Genomic DNA, 14,783 nt, shown 5'->3' with positions numbered 1-14,783 from the left:
TGGCGATGGGTATCTGGGACCTGATGACGACTTAGACTCCGAAGACCTAGCCGAGATAGAGAGTTGGAATGCTGGAGATTAGTATAACCGAGATTGCTCTGGGATCTTTTTTGTAATGTTTGGTGTTGTAATTATTATTTTGATCTTTAAATACTCAAACATACAGTTTGTAAATTAATATACTGTATTGTGAAGTTTATGTATAGCCTTTTTCTTTACTTTTGATTATGGTAATTTCAGAAGTTTTATGCTATTGCACTATTCTGTTGATTTAAATGGAAATATTTGATTAAATTGTAGTAATTACTTTCGGGAAAATTTTATGGTATCCGAATTTCATATTAAAATTGAATTGAAATGGAAAATTATTTATATGTACTGAATTTGAAATAAGGATGTTACACTTCACCAACACAAAGATATCATTCAATCCATTAAGGATATGGTGAATAGAGACTGGCAGGTTTGGTTTATTCATATTCCACGTTAATCTAATGTTGTTGCTCACATGCTAGCTACTTGGGGTGCCTAGAATTCAATTCAATATGTAACATGGAGGAGTCCTCCGGATTTTGTTTTACAAGTTGTTGGGAAGGATCTTTGTTCCCCTAGTTAGTTTTTTCCTATTTGGTTTTTCTTATTTTTTATTTTGTTATAATACCAACAAAAAAAAATCATATCACCATCTCTCTTAGTATTAAACATCCAAACAAGAGAGGATTTTAACCTTCTTCCTCCTCCCTATCCTTTCCTTTTTAAACCTTTCCCTTCCCTCCCCTCAAAACTCCTAAACAAAGTGCTCAAGCTCTCCTCCCTATGCTTCCAAACTCTTTTTTGTCCTTTCCACCTTCAAACTCCTCTTAACCTGCACTCCATTCCCCCAGCTTCTACCCTGCTCTTCTTTCTTTCACCCTATGCTTCCCTATACCTTGTTTCTCCTCCCTTACATTTGTTCTCTTAATTTATTTTTTTTAAAATAATACAATTTCTTTAAATGAATTTAGAATTTGGCATCTAAAACGAAAAATAATTTAAATATTAAGTTTTGACTAGGTTAGTTTTGAATTAATATATATATATATTAAATTTTCATATTGAAAAGGGAAAAGGATACAATTTCTTCAACACATATCATTTACACTACTACTTATTTCATTATTTTCTCCAAATCTTCACTTTTAAGAATAAATAAATAAATAAAAATAAAATAAATTAATTATAATGAATAGTTAAAAATATAAATATAATTACTTACTTGACTAAAATTTAAATTTATATGACTATATATTTTAAGATTATTATATATTATATAATTTTATTTTATTTTCAATTATCTATCATCTTTAGAACTAATATTTTTTAATTTATTTTATTTGTTAATTTTTTTATCAAGTTAAATTTACATTATTATTTAAAAAATTATAAAAATAGATTAAAAATTATGAAAAATAAAAAATTACTTTCAATTAAAAAAATGCAACAAGATACTTAATTTTTTATTTTTTTTACCAACCTGAGTTATTTTTCTTAAAGAAATTGAGTTTAAACATTTAAAGTCAATAAAATTTTATTATAAGTTAATATATTATATTTTCAATATATAAAATATGTTTGAATAAAAAATTATTTCAGCCTGATAATCGATTGAAATATATAAATAGAATAATGTAAATTTCTCAAGTAACTAAAGGTAGAAAAGAAAAATCGTAATGAACTCCTTTCTTGCTTTGTAATTTCAGCTTCACCATTTTGGCCATTCTCCCCCTCCTCCCCCCCCCCCCCCCCCCCTCTCTCTCTCCCTCTCCCTCTCTAGAACCTTCTTCATTCGAGTACCACACGACACGAACAAAAACCGATCTGGTCAACGGAAGAGAGTTAGACTGGTTTCCCTTTCCGAAAATTTCCTCTCTCGTGTTGTTTGGTCCCTGAGAAAACTTGTATTATAATTTCGTTTCTTTTTTCTTTCTCCTTAATTTTTCTATGCGATAAGAATTTTGCAGAATGGAGGAAGTTCAGGAGCCTCAAAACCAACCATCACAAGGTAATTTGCATGCCGTTCTAAAAGTTAAAAAAATCGTTTTTTTTTTTTTCAATTTCTTATATGCTTGAGAAAACTTGTTTTTTTCTTTGGGCACTGTTATTGGTTGCAGGTCAAGAAGTAGAAAATGAGATCATCACTGAAAGTTCAGCATTTGTTAAAGGAGAACCTGCAGAAGAATTTACTAGTAGCCCCCCAAAAGTTGATTCTGAAGCTGAAGTCCTTCACGAGAAGGTCACCAAACAAATAATTAAGGAAGGTCATGGCCAGAAACCATCCAAATATTCAACTTGCTTCTGTAAGTACCATAGTTTATCCTAGTCTCACTCTGTCATGTTTGTAATGCTGTCGCAACAATTCATGTTATGATGTGTGTTTTCTTGTAGTAAAAATGCTCTAGAGGTACACAATGTTGGTATGCAGTTGTCCATATCTAAAACTATTTGAGTTTATCACTGTCAAACTTAAGACATAATTTAAGCGATATATGACAATCATTGAGGGTGTGTTGGGAAATAGCTTAATTAGGCATTTATTTAATAAGTTCTTATCGTATAAGGGATTTCTGAAGAAGTTGAAATCAGCTTATTTTGATTAGTATATGATGAAATTTATTGAAATAAACCAAAAAGAGCTTATGAGAGTCCTCAGTTATTTTCATAAACTCTCTATAAGCTTCTTAATGCACCTTACATGTAAGTCGGAAGAATTTAAAATGTTCTGACATCTGGTATTGTTTCACCGTAAGAAAAATTTCTGTTGTTTAGGCTAAATGATGAAAAGCAGGGAGGACCAAAATCAGATCAGGGATTAATTCCTAATATCTACTATTGTACTTTTGTTACTAATCTTTTCCTGCGTAGCCTTTTCTTTTTCATGTTAGGTCAAATTCATGATTGTGATCTAGATGGTATACGGTTGTAGTTCATTACAGGGCATGGTCTGAGAGCACTCAGCACAAGTTTGAAGACACATGGCAGGAGCAACGGCCAATTGAGATGGTTTTAGGAAAAGGTATGTTCCTCATGTAAATTTAGAATATTGAATTTCTTTCTCTATTGATCAATAGGACTTGTGGGTTTTCATTGTCTGAGATTCTTATCGTATTTATTAACTAGATCTTTGATTTTCGTATTTGTGCCTATGGAATCATGATGTCCAAGTGTAGTGTGTTAATCTTCCATAATGTCTGTCTCAAACCATTGCCAGTTGTCATAACAAAATGAATTTTGGTTCAATGTTTTGTCTTCAAATCTTTTCAATCACTACTATCTTTGTGTAATTGTGAATTTGTGATGTCCAAGCATTTTGTGGCCAAGATCTGCTTAAAATCATCTTTTTACTGTGTACATTGCTCTACTAGTGTTGTTATTTGGTTTTGATATATTTCTCTTGAACAGAGAAGAAAGAAATGACTGGCTTGGGCATTGGTGTGGCAAGCATGAAAGCTGGGGAGCGAGCATTGCTGCATGTGGGCTGGGAATTAGGATATGGAAAGGAAGGAAGTTTTTCTTTTCCAAATGTTCCTCCTATGGCAGATTTAGTTTATGAAGCTGAGCTTATTGGCTTTGATGAAATAAAAGAAGTAAGTTGCCATTAAATTTTGGAATGACCATGGACTTGATAAGATGCTTATATATCCTGATTTCACAGGGGAAAGCTCGCAGTGATATGACTGTGGAGGAAAGGATTGGAGCAGCAGACAAAAGAAAGATGGATGGAAATGCTTTGTATCAGGAAGAAAAACTAGAGGAGGCTATGCAACAGTATGAAATGGTTACACACTTATGTTTCTTGTGCTCTTTTACATTGTTCTTTGCTGTTTTTAATCCATGGAAATTTCTGTCTTCTCTGTTTTAATTTTGGGTTTGAAAAAGTTGATATTGTCTTGGTTCTTGACAGGCCATAGCATATATGGGAGATGACTTCATGTTCCAGTTGTTTGGGAAGTATAGAGATATGGCTCTGGCTGTAAAGAATCCTTGCCATCTTAACATGGCAGCCTGTTTGATTAAGCTGAATCGCCATGAAGAAGCTATAGGACAATGCAGCATTGTGAGTATAAGACTTAAACCGATCAATCAGCACAAAATGCTTTTTGTTTGTTTTATTTTTTATAAGCCATTTATTGGGATTCTGATTTTTTTCTAGATATAGAATAGCATCAAAATTAGCTGCAAGTTCCATGCACCCAGTTTTGGCCTGTGAATGGAATAAAATTATAAAAATACAATTATATTGTAATATATGCTACTTTAGTGTCAAACATTAGTGAGGCGGTAATATTCTCTCTCAGGTGTTGAAGACAGCTAATGCTTTTTTGTCTAAAGGGTTTCTATATAATATTAGTTAAGGAAAATTTCAACTTGTTTTTTATTTTTTTGCACGATTGATTACCCAATCAAACCATGCCTAGACAGAAGATGCGAACTTTATCATTAATCACTCCTGAGCATGTCTTGTCATGTTTTGTTTATCAAAGAAAATATGTAGTTGCTGTCAACAAATAATTGCTTTTGCTGGCAGTTTAGCATATAACTGTGGGCACCGCATTAAGTTTATTTGTTATGCAACTGGATGGGATTTGTTGTCTCATCTAGAAAATGAATTAAGCCAAATATGTTAGCATTTTATTCATCAAAGAAGAAATTGTATTGTGAATTTTTTATGCAATGAAAAACCATGATTTTCTGACCAAATGTGAAATAATTTTTTCACCTTACAGTTCATACACGAGAGTCATTGGTGATGCACTTTTGCTTAACTTAACTGTACGAACTTGCAGGTGCTGAGTGAGGAAGAGAACAATGTGAAGGCATTATTTAGGCGAGGCAGGGCTAGAGCAGCACTTGGGCAAACAGATGCTGCCAGGGAAGATTTTCTAAAAGCACGTAAACATGCCCCTGAAGATAAAGCAATTGCAAGAGAATTGAGGTTGCTTGCTGAACATGACAAGGCTGTTTATCAAAAGCAGAAAGAGATCTACAAAGGAATATTTGGACCAAGACCTCAACCAGTACCTCAGCAAACAAATTGGGTGATACTTATTTGGCAGTCGTTGCTTGCAGTATTTTATCGGCTTATCGCGCTGTTCAAGCGGGGGAGGCTTAAATCTGACTAATTGAACTCTTGAACAAGAAATCCATTGCTGAGTTGACAATTGTTTACGTGCATCATAGGAAAGGCCACGTCTTGTGCAACCAAGGGAATAATTATACTTTTTCTACTTTCCTTTGCTTGTGGAACAATCAAATGTTGAAAAAACAATGGTGATTTCACTCTTCTCTATAGAGGAGTCATGTTTGACAATACTATCAGACTGTTCTTTTGTTACACTTCCATATAGTTTGGTAGATTGGGTGGAAGCTTTTTGTTGTTTAAGTGGATCTGTGGTAGTAGAAGAAAATAAATTGAAATGGGAAATGATCAGTGTTGCTGAAATCAGATAACTTTTTTTCAGAAAGTTTGTAGTATGCCTTTGAATTAATTGATCATTAAGAAGATCCGCCACTAGGATATTTTAAATTTAACTACGTATTTGTTTTATATAATGCTCAAGGAGCCTAAGGAAATAATTTTAAAATCAATGATGTAATTGTATCGTATTTAATAGCATGCCCGTGTAGCATGGTTAAGTGAAAGACCATGAAAATTGAAGAACAATTGAAGGAAAATTGCTCTCACTGTAACGTTTTACTGCCTATAAATGTAGAATTGCTTCAATTTTGCCGAAATCATGTATGCTACAATGCCACACTGTAATAATCTAAAGTTAACACTGTTTAATCAATGATTAGTTGACTGCCCAAATTTGAAGTTAGTGGACAAGGGAGAATCCTGCTCTATTTTTGTATGCAAGGAAGGAAAAATGAATCGTGAAGTTTGCCCAAAGATAAATGTGATTCTTTTCTTATGTCCGCCTGTGTTTTAATCCACATCAAGCTCAAGCTCCAAGTATCGAGCAAAATATAACCACACTAAATTGAATTAAATCCCTCTCCATTTTGAACAGACAAGGATTTTCTTTTTTTGGCCATCAGAATTCATTCCCAACTAAATTACAAAGAGAATCACAAAGAGTGCCATTTAGCACACAGAATCACATGAATATATAAGTAACCAAAGTAGTAATAATAATTTAAAAATGGCCGCACACAGACATCATCAATTACCATGTACTAACATACCACTCGTATTAGTAAAACTTCAACCACGCCAATTTTTTTGTACACATGAACATTTTCCAAATGTAAAGCACATCATCCTATATCACAAGTGCAAATAAATGGGCAGTGCTTATAATCACATATCTTTTCTACAAATGAAAAGGGCAGTGCCTATAAGAAGTAACTAGTGAGTGACTACCACATTTGTTTGGGCATAGAAGTCCAAACACAATAAGCACACACTAACATCTGGGATATGTACACATAAACTGCAAAAGATATACTCATTAGCAACAAGTCTTTCCAATCACCCTTTTGCTGCGGACTCAAATTCTGCTTCACCCTCTTCCCAAGCTTCCCAAAATCATTTAGAAGTTTCCATTTCAACAAGGTTAACTTCCCTTCTCCCATGTCTTTCTTCTCTTCGGGATTTGGTGTTCTACCCTGGCAAGATAATAGAACGAAAATTCTGGGTCTTTCTCTGTTTGAAAATTCATTAGCACGTACCCCTTTGCTACGGCAACAATTGCCAACAGTGAGAGCTGCCATGGATTGGAAGGAAAATTTTGCTTATTGATGAATAAAGGTTGGAATTTGAAGTTAATAAGCAGTAGAAGATAAACATGTCACTTAGTAATTGGTAGTCTCTTTCTTCACGCAAATGCAGAAGAATCTTGCACGTTTGATTTAGATATTTTTCTTCAAATGGGTTAATGGATAAGGGGACATAGTCTATATAGACCCGGGCATTGTGTGGAGGAGAGGCACAATAAGGAGAGAAAAATAAATAATTTTTTTTCTAAATTATATTAAAAGGATAAAATAGCTTCAAAGAATTTATTTTCATATTTTAAATTATAAAATTTTCTGTCTTCGTTTGTCCTTGATTCAGGGTTAACTTTGATGAGACAGGAATGCCAATTCAATTATCAATTTGAATTACAAAAAATCTGCTAATGTTTTCAAGATAATTTAGTGTTTAAGATTTAAATATAATAATCATATTGGCGATCCATTTTTTTATAGTATATATTTAAAAACACTTCAAAAAAATATATACACATAAATTTAATGTAAAAATTATAGTAAATAGCATTAAAATTAATATAAATTTATACCTATTTAAAACTTAATTTAAACATTCTATTATATATTTTCATATATTTTCTTTTAGGTGATCAACTTTTAAAGAAAAATATAAAAAAATAAAAAATAGTAAATTCTACGATACTTTAAAAAATGAAAGATATTCTATATTTTTCTATAAATAGAATAATATAATCGTTAATTTTAATAACAGAGTTGGTGGTATATTTAGAAAAAATATAAATATTTTTTAGTATCTTAAAATAATTTAGAGAAAGCACTTAATATTATCTCAAATTTAGAAATATCTTAACAAGTACTTAAAAAAATTTTAAATAAATTTAGTTTAATTTTTATTCTTTGCCTTATTATTATAACATTAGTTATTAAAATTAATATTTAAATTTTATATTAATATAATGAAAAATTATTATTATTATTATTATTATTATTATTATTATTATTATTATTATTATTATTATTTCATATATGAAGATTATATTTAATTTTTATATTTCATACTAATTTTTTAAATTAATTAAAATATATAAACAGTGTAAAAACTATATCAAATCATAATTAATATTCTTAAAAATTATTTTTATAATAATTATTTAAACAATCATATTATAATATTTTTATTAATTGATAATAAAAAAAAATTTAGACTGTTGTAATTTTACGTTAAGAATATGTTAAAATATTCATATGTATACGATTAAATATAAATAAAAATTTAAAATATTCATACCGTTTTGTAAAAAGAGTTTATTGTGATATTTATAAATTTAAAAAAAATTATTCTCTCTTTAAATTAATAATTGTTATTCACTTAATATTTTAAAGATAAAAAAATATTAACGTCTTTTTAACTAAATCTCTAATATCATTATCTATTTATATAAAATTAATAATTTATTTTACGTGTAAAAAAATACCAAACTCTCAACATGAGAAGTATAAAAGATTTTACCTTTTAATAACCACTTTAAAAAATTTGAAACTTGTTTTAATTTTTATATGAATTTACTCTGATCAAACACGAGAAGTAGAATTGTGGTTCTGATTGGGTCCCAGCTGTGTATGATAATAATATTAATATGCAACCGTCCGCAGACAATAACAAAGTCAAATTAGCGTCAACTTGAAAGTGAAAGCAAATCACATGACGTCAAAAGTATGAACAATAGTCAAAGGTTGCCAGCTTTTGTCACGTTCACCTTGTCATTCCATTCAAGTAAATATTCTCCAGTCATTCCTATTTTTATTATAAATTTTATTTTTTAAGTTAAAATAATAATAAAATATTTAAAACATATTTGTATAAATTTATTAAAAAATTGATATTTCTGTAAATTTGAAAAAAAAAACATTTCTTTAACCCTCTACGTAATTAAAATATTAAATTCAACTCCTTTATTAAATAAAATAAGATTAAAGAATGAACTAGAAATATTTAAAAAAATTGTATTTGTAGATGATACATAAAATTGATTGTTTACTTTATTAAAATAGAGGACGACAATTGCAGGCTGCAAGGTTTGGCATCTCCATAACCATAACCACCCAAATGCGTCACTGCGTTGAAATTTTGTAGTCTTCGACTGTTCCAGATTCTCTGCTACACATTTCCATAAATATATTAAAATCAACGATTGAATTTTTATTTTTTCCAATAAAATTAAAATGTATTAGCATTTATATTCATTTATATTTTCTTTCATCGCTTCATTAATTTAAATATTATGAATTTTATAATAAACTACTAAAATATATATATAATTCAAATCACTTATATGACTAGAGTTGCTTAAATTTATATAGTGAAAATGTGAAACTATTTTCATATATCCGAGTAACAAAATTAAAAATAAAAAAAAATACAAGTTTTAATTTTCATATTTGTAAAATTTTGATTAAACAATCATAAAAATTAAGTTAATTAAGTAACAAACTTTATTTTTTATTGTTTTTTTAGTTTTGTTACTTAAATTTATGAAACATAAATAAAAATTAATGATATTTTTATTTTTAAAATATTATTAATCAAGGTAAAGAAACTTTTTTTTTCATTTTAATGCAAATATTTTTGAGATGCTTTTAGTATTAGTATTATGTATAGTGACTTGGTACAATCTAAAAAAAATAAAACTAATGATAAAGATAAAGACTTTCGCTTGCCAATTATATTTAAACGCAATAAAGATGATGATCGGTGGTTCTCTAGACATTAATATAAAATATGATTTTTATTATAATTTTAATTTATCATACATATTAAGTATAAGTTTAATTGTGACAATGTTAATTGTATAATAATTACATTTAGTGAAAATTATCAAAATACAAATAATAATAATAATAATAATAATTATTATTATTATTATTATTATTATTGTTGTTGTTGTAGTAGTAGTAGTAGTAGTATTTTAATCTGATTGTTAATCTGATTTTTTTATATAATTAGTTATTTTGATTTTTTTAATTAATTAGGTGAATAAGTTCTATTTTGATCCACTATAGCACATTATAGTAATATAAATTGAGATTACCCTAATACAAAGATGAATTATGTAACAAGAGACTAATCAACCTCTTGAAACATAAGGATGATTTATTTGTGGGTTTCCATTTTTACAATAAAGTAAATGTTCAAAATACTATAAAACACTTTGCAATGAAGGCATATCAATTTTATGCAGGGTTGAGTTTAAGCCAATTTTTTTATTTGTAAAATGTATAATGGCAGTGGATATGCTCATGACATATTTGGACAATGTTGCTAAAGAACAAGAACCAACATTAAGTAGTCATAAGTAACATATTAGTAAATTTCACTATATTTATAAGTATGATTAAAGAAGAATCATTGGTTCTAATAACATTGATATACAAGAGGATAAACAATCAATATGTGTATAAAATTTCATATCTCAAATCATGAAAGGCAAAATTTATAGAATCGTTATTTTTATAACAATAACTTATATATATATATATATATATATATATATATATATATAGAGAGAGAGAGAGAGAGAGAGAGAGAGATTTGGTCTCTAAACTTTATCTTGCTTTCCTTTATTCACATAACCTACAAATTATTCAACATACACTTCTTTTTCTAGTATTCTATTTAGAAACACAAATTTAACATTCATGTAATATATTTTTCAATTATTTTGAGTTAAAAGAGAAATAACCATGCAGATTGTATCTAGCTTTGCAACTAGAGCAAACATATTAAAATAATCAATATTAGACTTTTGCTTGTAGCCTTTAGCTATCAACCTTACCTAAATCAATTAATCTCACAATTGGATTTATACTTTGTTTTGTAAACTCACTTTACTTTAATGGGCTTCTTATCTACAAATAGATCAGTTAGCTCTATGTTTTATTGTTTTCAATAACATGTATCTCTTCATCTATAGCCTTTCACCAATTGGATCTCTTATAGCTTTTTCAAATGTTACTAGTTCAAAATTTGCAAATAAAAAAAAAATTATAATTTCTTTATTAGAGGGATCATCATCACCCCCAACAACATAATCTTCAATCATGGTCGGTAATCCATTTTGTTTTTGTGGTCTACTAGATTTTGACACATTTGGTATTAAACATGATTGCACTTCATTTTCTTCATAATCATTAGAAATTATAATCAATTTGTTCTAGAACTTTGGAGGACCAATCTCATATTCCTTTTTCATCAAATATCATGTCTCTACTGATAATCACTTTCTTTGCCTTTGGATTGTAAAGTTTGTACACCTTTGAATTTGAGTTATAGCCAATAAAAATGTACTTTTCTTCTTTATCATTTAGTTTCTTTCTAAGTTGATCTAATACATAAGCATATGTTATACATCCAAAAATTCTATAATGTCAGACTAATGACTTTCTTGTGCTTCAAACTTATTCAGGTGTCTTGTATTGTCATGAACACTCTTAGTAAGGCACTTGCTCAAAATATAAATAGCGGTAGCAACAACTTTTGTCTAGAATTCTCTAGGCAGTTGTTTGGCCTTCAACATACGTCTCACCATATTCAAAATTGCTCTATTTTTTTTTTTTGCAATTGCATTTTATTGAGGTGTGTATCTAGTTGTTAGTTGATGGATTTCATGTTGCTAAAAAAAACATATACAAGATATTTTCGCCCTCTATTTGTTTTTAATTCTTTGATTTTGCAGTCACTTTGTTTCTCCACAAATAACTTAAAGACATCACAAGCTTATAATTTATACTTTAAAAAATAACAATCACATCTCTCTACTAACATAAGTCTAAATGGACAATCTCCTACAACATTGTTGTTCTCTAAGACTTTTTAGTTCAGAATGAGTCTTTGTGCTTTTTGACTAATTAACAAGTCTCACATTCACCATAAGAAATATTCATAGTAGGCAAACCATAAACTTTTTCTCATGACAAATAATTTAATCTAGAAAAGTAAAAATGTCCAAAACGCACATGTCACAACTAATCATCATTTGAAATCATAGAACTCAAAAAAAAAAAAAAATTCATGCTAGATCTTCAAAAGGAATAGTAGATATGCATATTGTACTCTTTATTTGATAATTATATCATAGTCAGTATATTGTGATGAAGACCAAGAGCATAGAAAATATTCAAAATAAAGTTTTGAGAGTCATTATTCAATCTAATAGCAACTTGACCTTTTTTTAATATCAAAATATTTGTATTTATTTCCAAATTTCATAGTAGATTTACCATTTCATTAGAGAAGAAAATAACTCATTTTTGCCACACATATGATTACTACATCTAGTACCTAACTACTACATATTTCCAATTTTTCAAAATTATTAGTTACAAAAAATAAACTTCATAGGTTATTAGAATTCTTACCAATACTTTGGTATTCATTTTCTACCATGTTTACTTATTGTTTGAATTTCTGAACTGCAACTTTATGTTTAAATTTTCCACAATGAAAATGACATTTGTTATTTCTTGATAGTTGTTGCTTCTCCCTCTTCCTTGGTTGATAATCTAAAAATTATTTCCACCTCTTTCTTGACTAAGTGGTCTAAAATTGGTGTCTTTCTTGGTTAAAACTGACACATCCTCTTCTTCTAAGATTTTCTTGACCTCTTCCTCTGTAATTTCCTCTTCCTCCACTATTAAAACCATGACCCATACCTTTAACATTTTGGCTAGTTTCAAATTCATTGTTGAGATTCACTTGACTCTTTAAGGTTTCTTCATTCACTTTCTCCTCCTCCAAAATTCTACTCACATAACTTTCAATGCTTCTCTACAATTTTGCAATTGTCATGGTATTTGTATTGTGGAACTTAATTATTGTAGTAATCATGTGATCAAACTTGATTGAGATAGTTTGAAGATTTTCTCCTCTACCCTTGTTTGATTAGTAACACGAGAAAAATATTGTTCTACACTTTTTGAGTTGGACACTCATATCTTTCATATTCCCTATGCATGGATAACAATTTGGATCTTTATACTTTCTTCACTTCTTTACATGACAACTTCAAAATGTCCTAGGCTTATTTAGTAGTTTTGACATTTGCTATTTTATCAAAACTTAAGAATCCACACCTTGGTGAATTTTGGATAGTGCCAATTAGTCTGTCCTTTAATTACATCATCATTTTGTTGTTGTAAACCTCATTCAATAAAGCTCCAAATTTGTGAGCTTTTAAATGTGTGGACATTAAAAATTCTCAATAATTATAATCAAGTTTAGGATATGATCATACAATATTAAAATTGATTGACATCTTTTACTCTCGATCTTAAGTTGAATCTAAGATGTATATATAATTATGAGAACTCTCTTGTTCTTCACTAATATTATTATTTTTTATTTGTTGACACTCTCAAGTTCACAACACCTAAGCTTAGATCTTACAAGTTCTTATACCAATTTGACAATAGTTAGACATTATCTCGACAATTTTACACACGTAGTAAAAAGAGAAAGAGAAAAAGATCCACTGAATATTACAATTTTAAAATTAATATATTTAAAATCATGTTACAAACTTTGACCTTTGTAAGCATTATAATAAAATATAATAATAATTTTAGAAAATTAAATTATGAAATAAAACATAAGTCATCACTTCTACTTATAACTTTGACTTTGTTTAATATTTTAGTTACATCAACTACAAATATAACTCTTAATTTAATTAATACAAGTATACATAGATATATTTTTATCAATATATAATAAAATCATGACAAATATTGATATACATGTTCTGTAGTACAGTTTTAAATGTCTTTTTTTTTAATTTATTAAAATTATAGAAAGTATATAATTATTGTTTTTAATTTAATAAATTTTATTTATTTTTATAATATTTTAGAAGTATTTAAAGAAGTTTAAAAAAACTTATAAAGTTAGCTTTTGAATTTTTTAAAATTTTTATTAATAAGATTTTTTTTATAAGGTTGATTTTTGAATAACCTCTTTTAAATTTATTTCAAAAGATTTTATGATAACATTTATAGAATCATAATTTATATAAAAATAAATTAATATTATATATATATATATATAATATTATAAAGCGTATAAAATTATATATCCCTTAAGATATTTCATAATAAATAAATCACTTTTTTGGCATAATTGAACAAATGGGCTAATTCTACTATTTTTTTAGTTTAGAAACTTCAACAAATTCTTACTTATTTCATGTATATAATAAGAAAAAGGTGGTGAACAAGTTTTTTTTTTTCACAATATCATGTAAAAATTTAACATGAAATAAAATAATCTATTTTTATTGAAAATCGTTGGGAAATATGATTCTTATTCTTAAATCTAGTTGGTATTTTTTTTATATTTTCATTTTTTATGTAGAGAATAAATAGATAACTTTTAGTTTTTAAATTTAAAAGTGACAAAATAGGTTATTTGACTCATCTGAATTGTCTCAAGTAACATATTTTAGTAGACTAGATAAAAAAACTTATATATAATTTGAATTCACAAAAATAGAGACAAAAATAGATAAAACTTATTTTGCTTATGAAATTTTAAGTCTGCATGAGACTTGGATTAGATTTAATTTGTACTTTGTACTCTAAATTTAAAATCTAAACCCTTTATTTTATTGGGTGGGCTCAAGCTGACCGAGTTAGACATTATTTTGCTGAGTTCAAGTCAAATAAAACATTTTTCTTTTTTTGCATTAATCATATGCTGTAAAAGAATAAGATCTTTTTCCACCCTATCTTGTTTTAAACTTTTATTTTACCAACGTGATGTTATGTTTTATTTTATGAATTATTTGGTGATATTTTTAGTATAAATATGATTTATAAATGAGTTTAGATATAATATAATATTATCTTATTGTGTATCAAATATAAAACAAGACAAAAAAATTGTTTTACTCTTATCTTACATTATTTTTATTCAACTTCTATGTTTATGTTTATGCTTTTTAATCTTATTAATTTTATCTATCAAGCGGCCATTAATG

At 27.8% G+C, this 14,783-nt stretch overlaps 2 protein-coding genes across 5 annotated transcripts; one reads left to right on the top strand and one right to left on the bottom strand.

Annotated features, from left to right (window-relative positions):
* The first annotated feature begins 1,796 nt into the window (after positions 1-1,796).
* Positions 1,797-5,767, top strand: LOC113865048 (peptidyl-prolyl cis-trans isomerase FKBP42). Of its 4 annotated transcripts, none has more exons than XM_027499395.1 (8): positions 1,797-1,866; positions 2,001-2,041; positions 2,151-2,336; positions 2,963-3,052; positions 3,439-3,623; positions 3,692-3,814; positions 3,941-4,093; positions 4,824-5,767. In XM_027499395.1, exons 2-8 carry the CDS (start codon positions 2,002-2,004, stop codon positions 5,157-5,159), a joined length of 1,113 nt encoding a protein of 370 aa, XP_027355196.1. In that variant the 5' UTR covers positions 1,797-1,866; position 2,001; the 3' UTR covers positions 5,160-5,767. The 4 variants fall into 4 exon arrangements, with proteins under 4 accessions (XP_027355196.1, XP_027355197.1, XP_027355198.1 ...); XM_027499396.1 differs by having other exon boundaries at positions 1,803-1,866; positions 1,991-2,041; XM_027499397.1 differs by lacking the exon at positions 1,797-1,866 and having other exon boundaries at positions 2,002-2,041; positions 2,163-2,336.
* Positions 5,768-6,108: 341 nt separating this feature from the next.
* On the bottom strand, positions 6,109-6,873 carry LOC113865876. Its single transcript, XM_027500657.1, has one exon. The coding sequence runs from the start codon at positions 6,751-6,753 to the stop codon at positions 6,400-6,402; it is 354 nt and encodes a 117-aa protein (XP_027356458.1). The 5' UTR covers positions 6,754-6,873; the 3' UTR covers positions 6,109-6,399.
* Positions 6,874-14,783: the final 7,910 nt, after the last annotated feature.

Source organism: Abrus precatorius, unplaced genomic scaffold (assembly GCF_003935025.1).
Source record: "Abrus precatorius isolate BTA unplaced genomic scaffold, Abrus_2018 Scaffold4, whole genome shotgun sequence".
NCBI classification, from domain to species: Eukaryota; Viridiplantae; Streptophyta; class Magnoliopsida; order Fabales; family Fabaceae; genus Abrus; species Abrus precatorius.
Note: the sequence above shows the minus strand (reverse complement) of the source record. Positions and strands in the feature narration are given on the sequence as shown.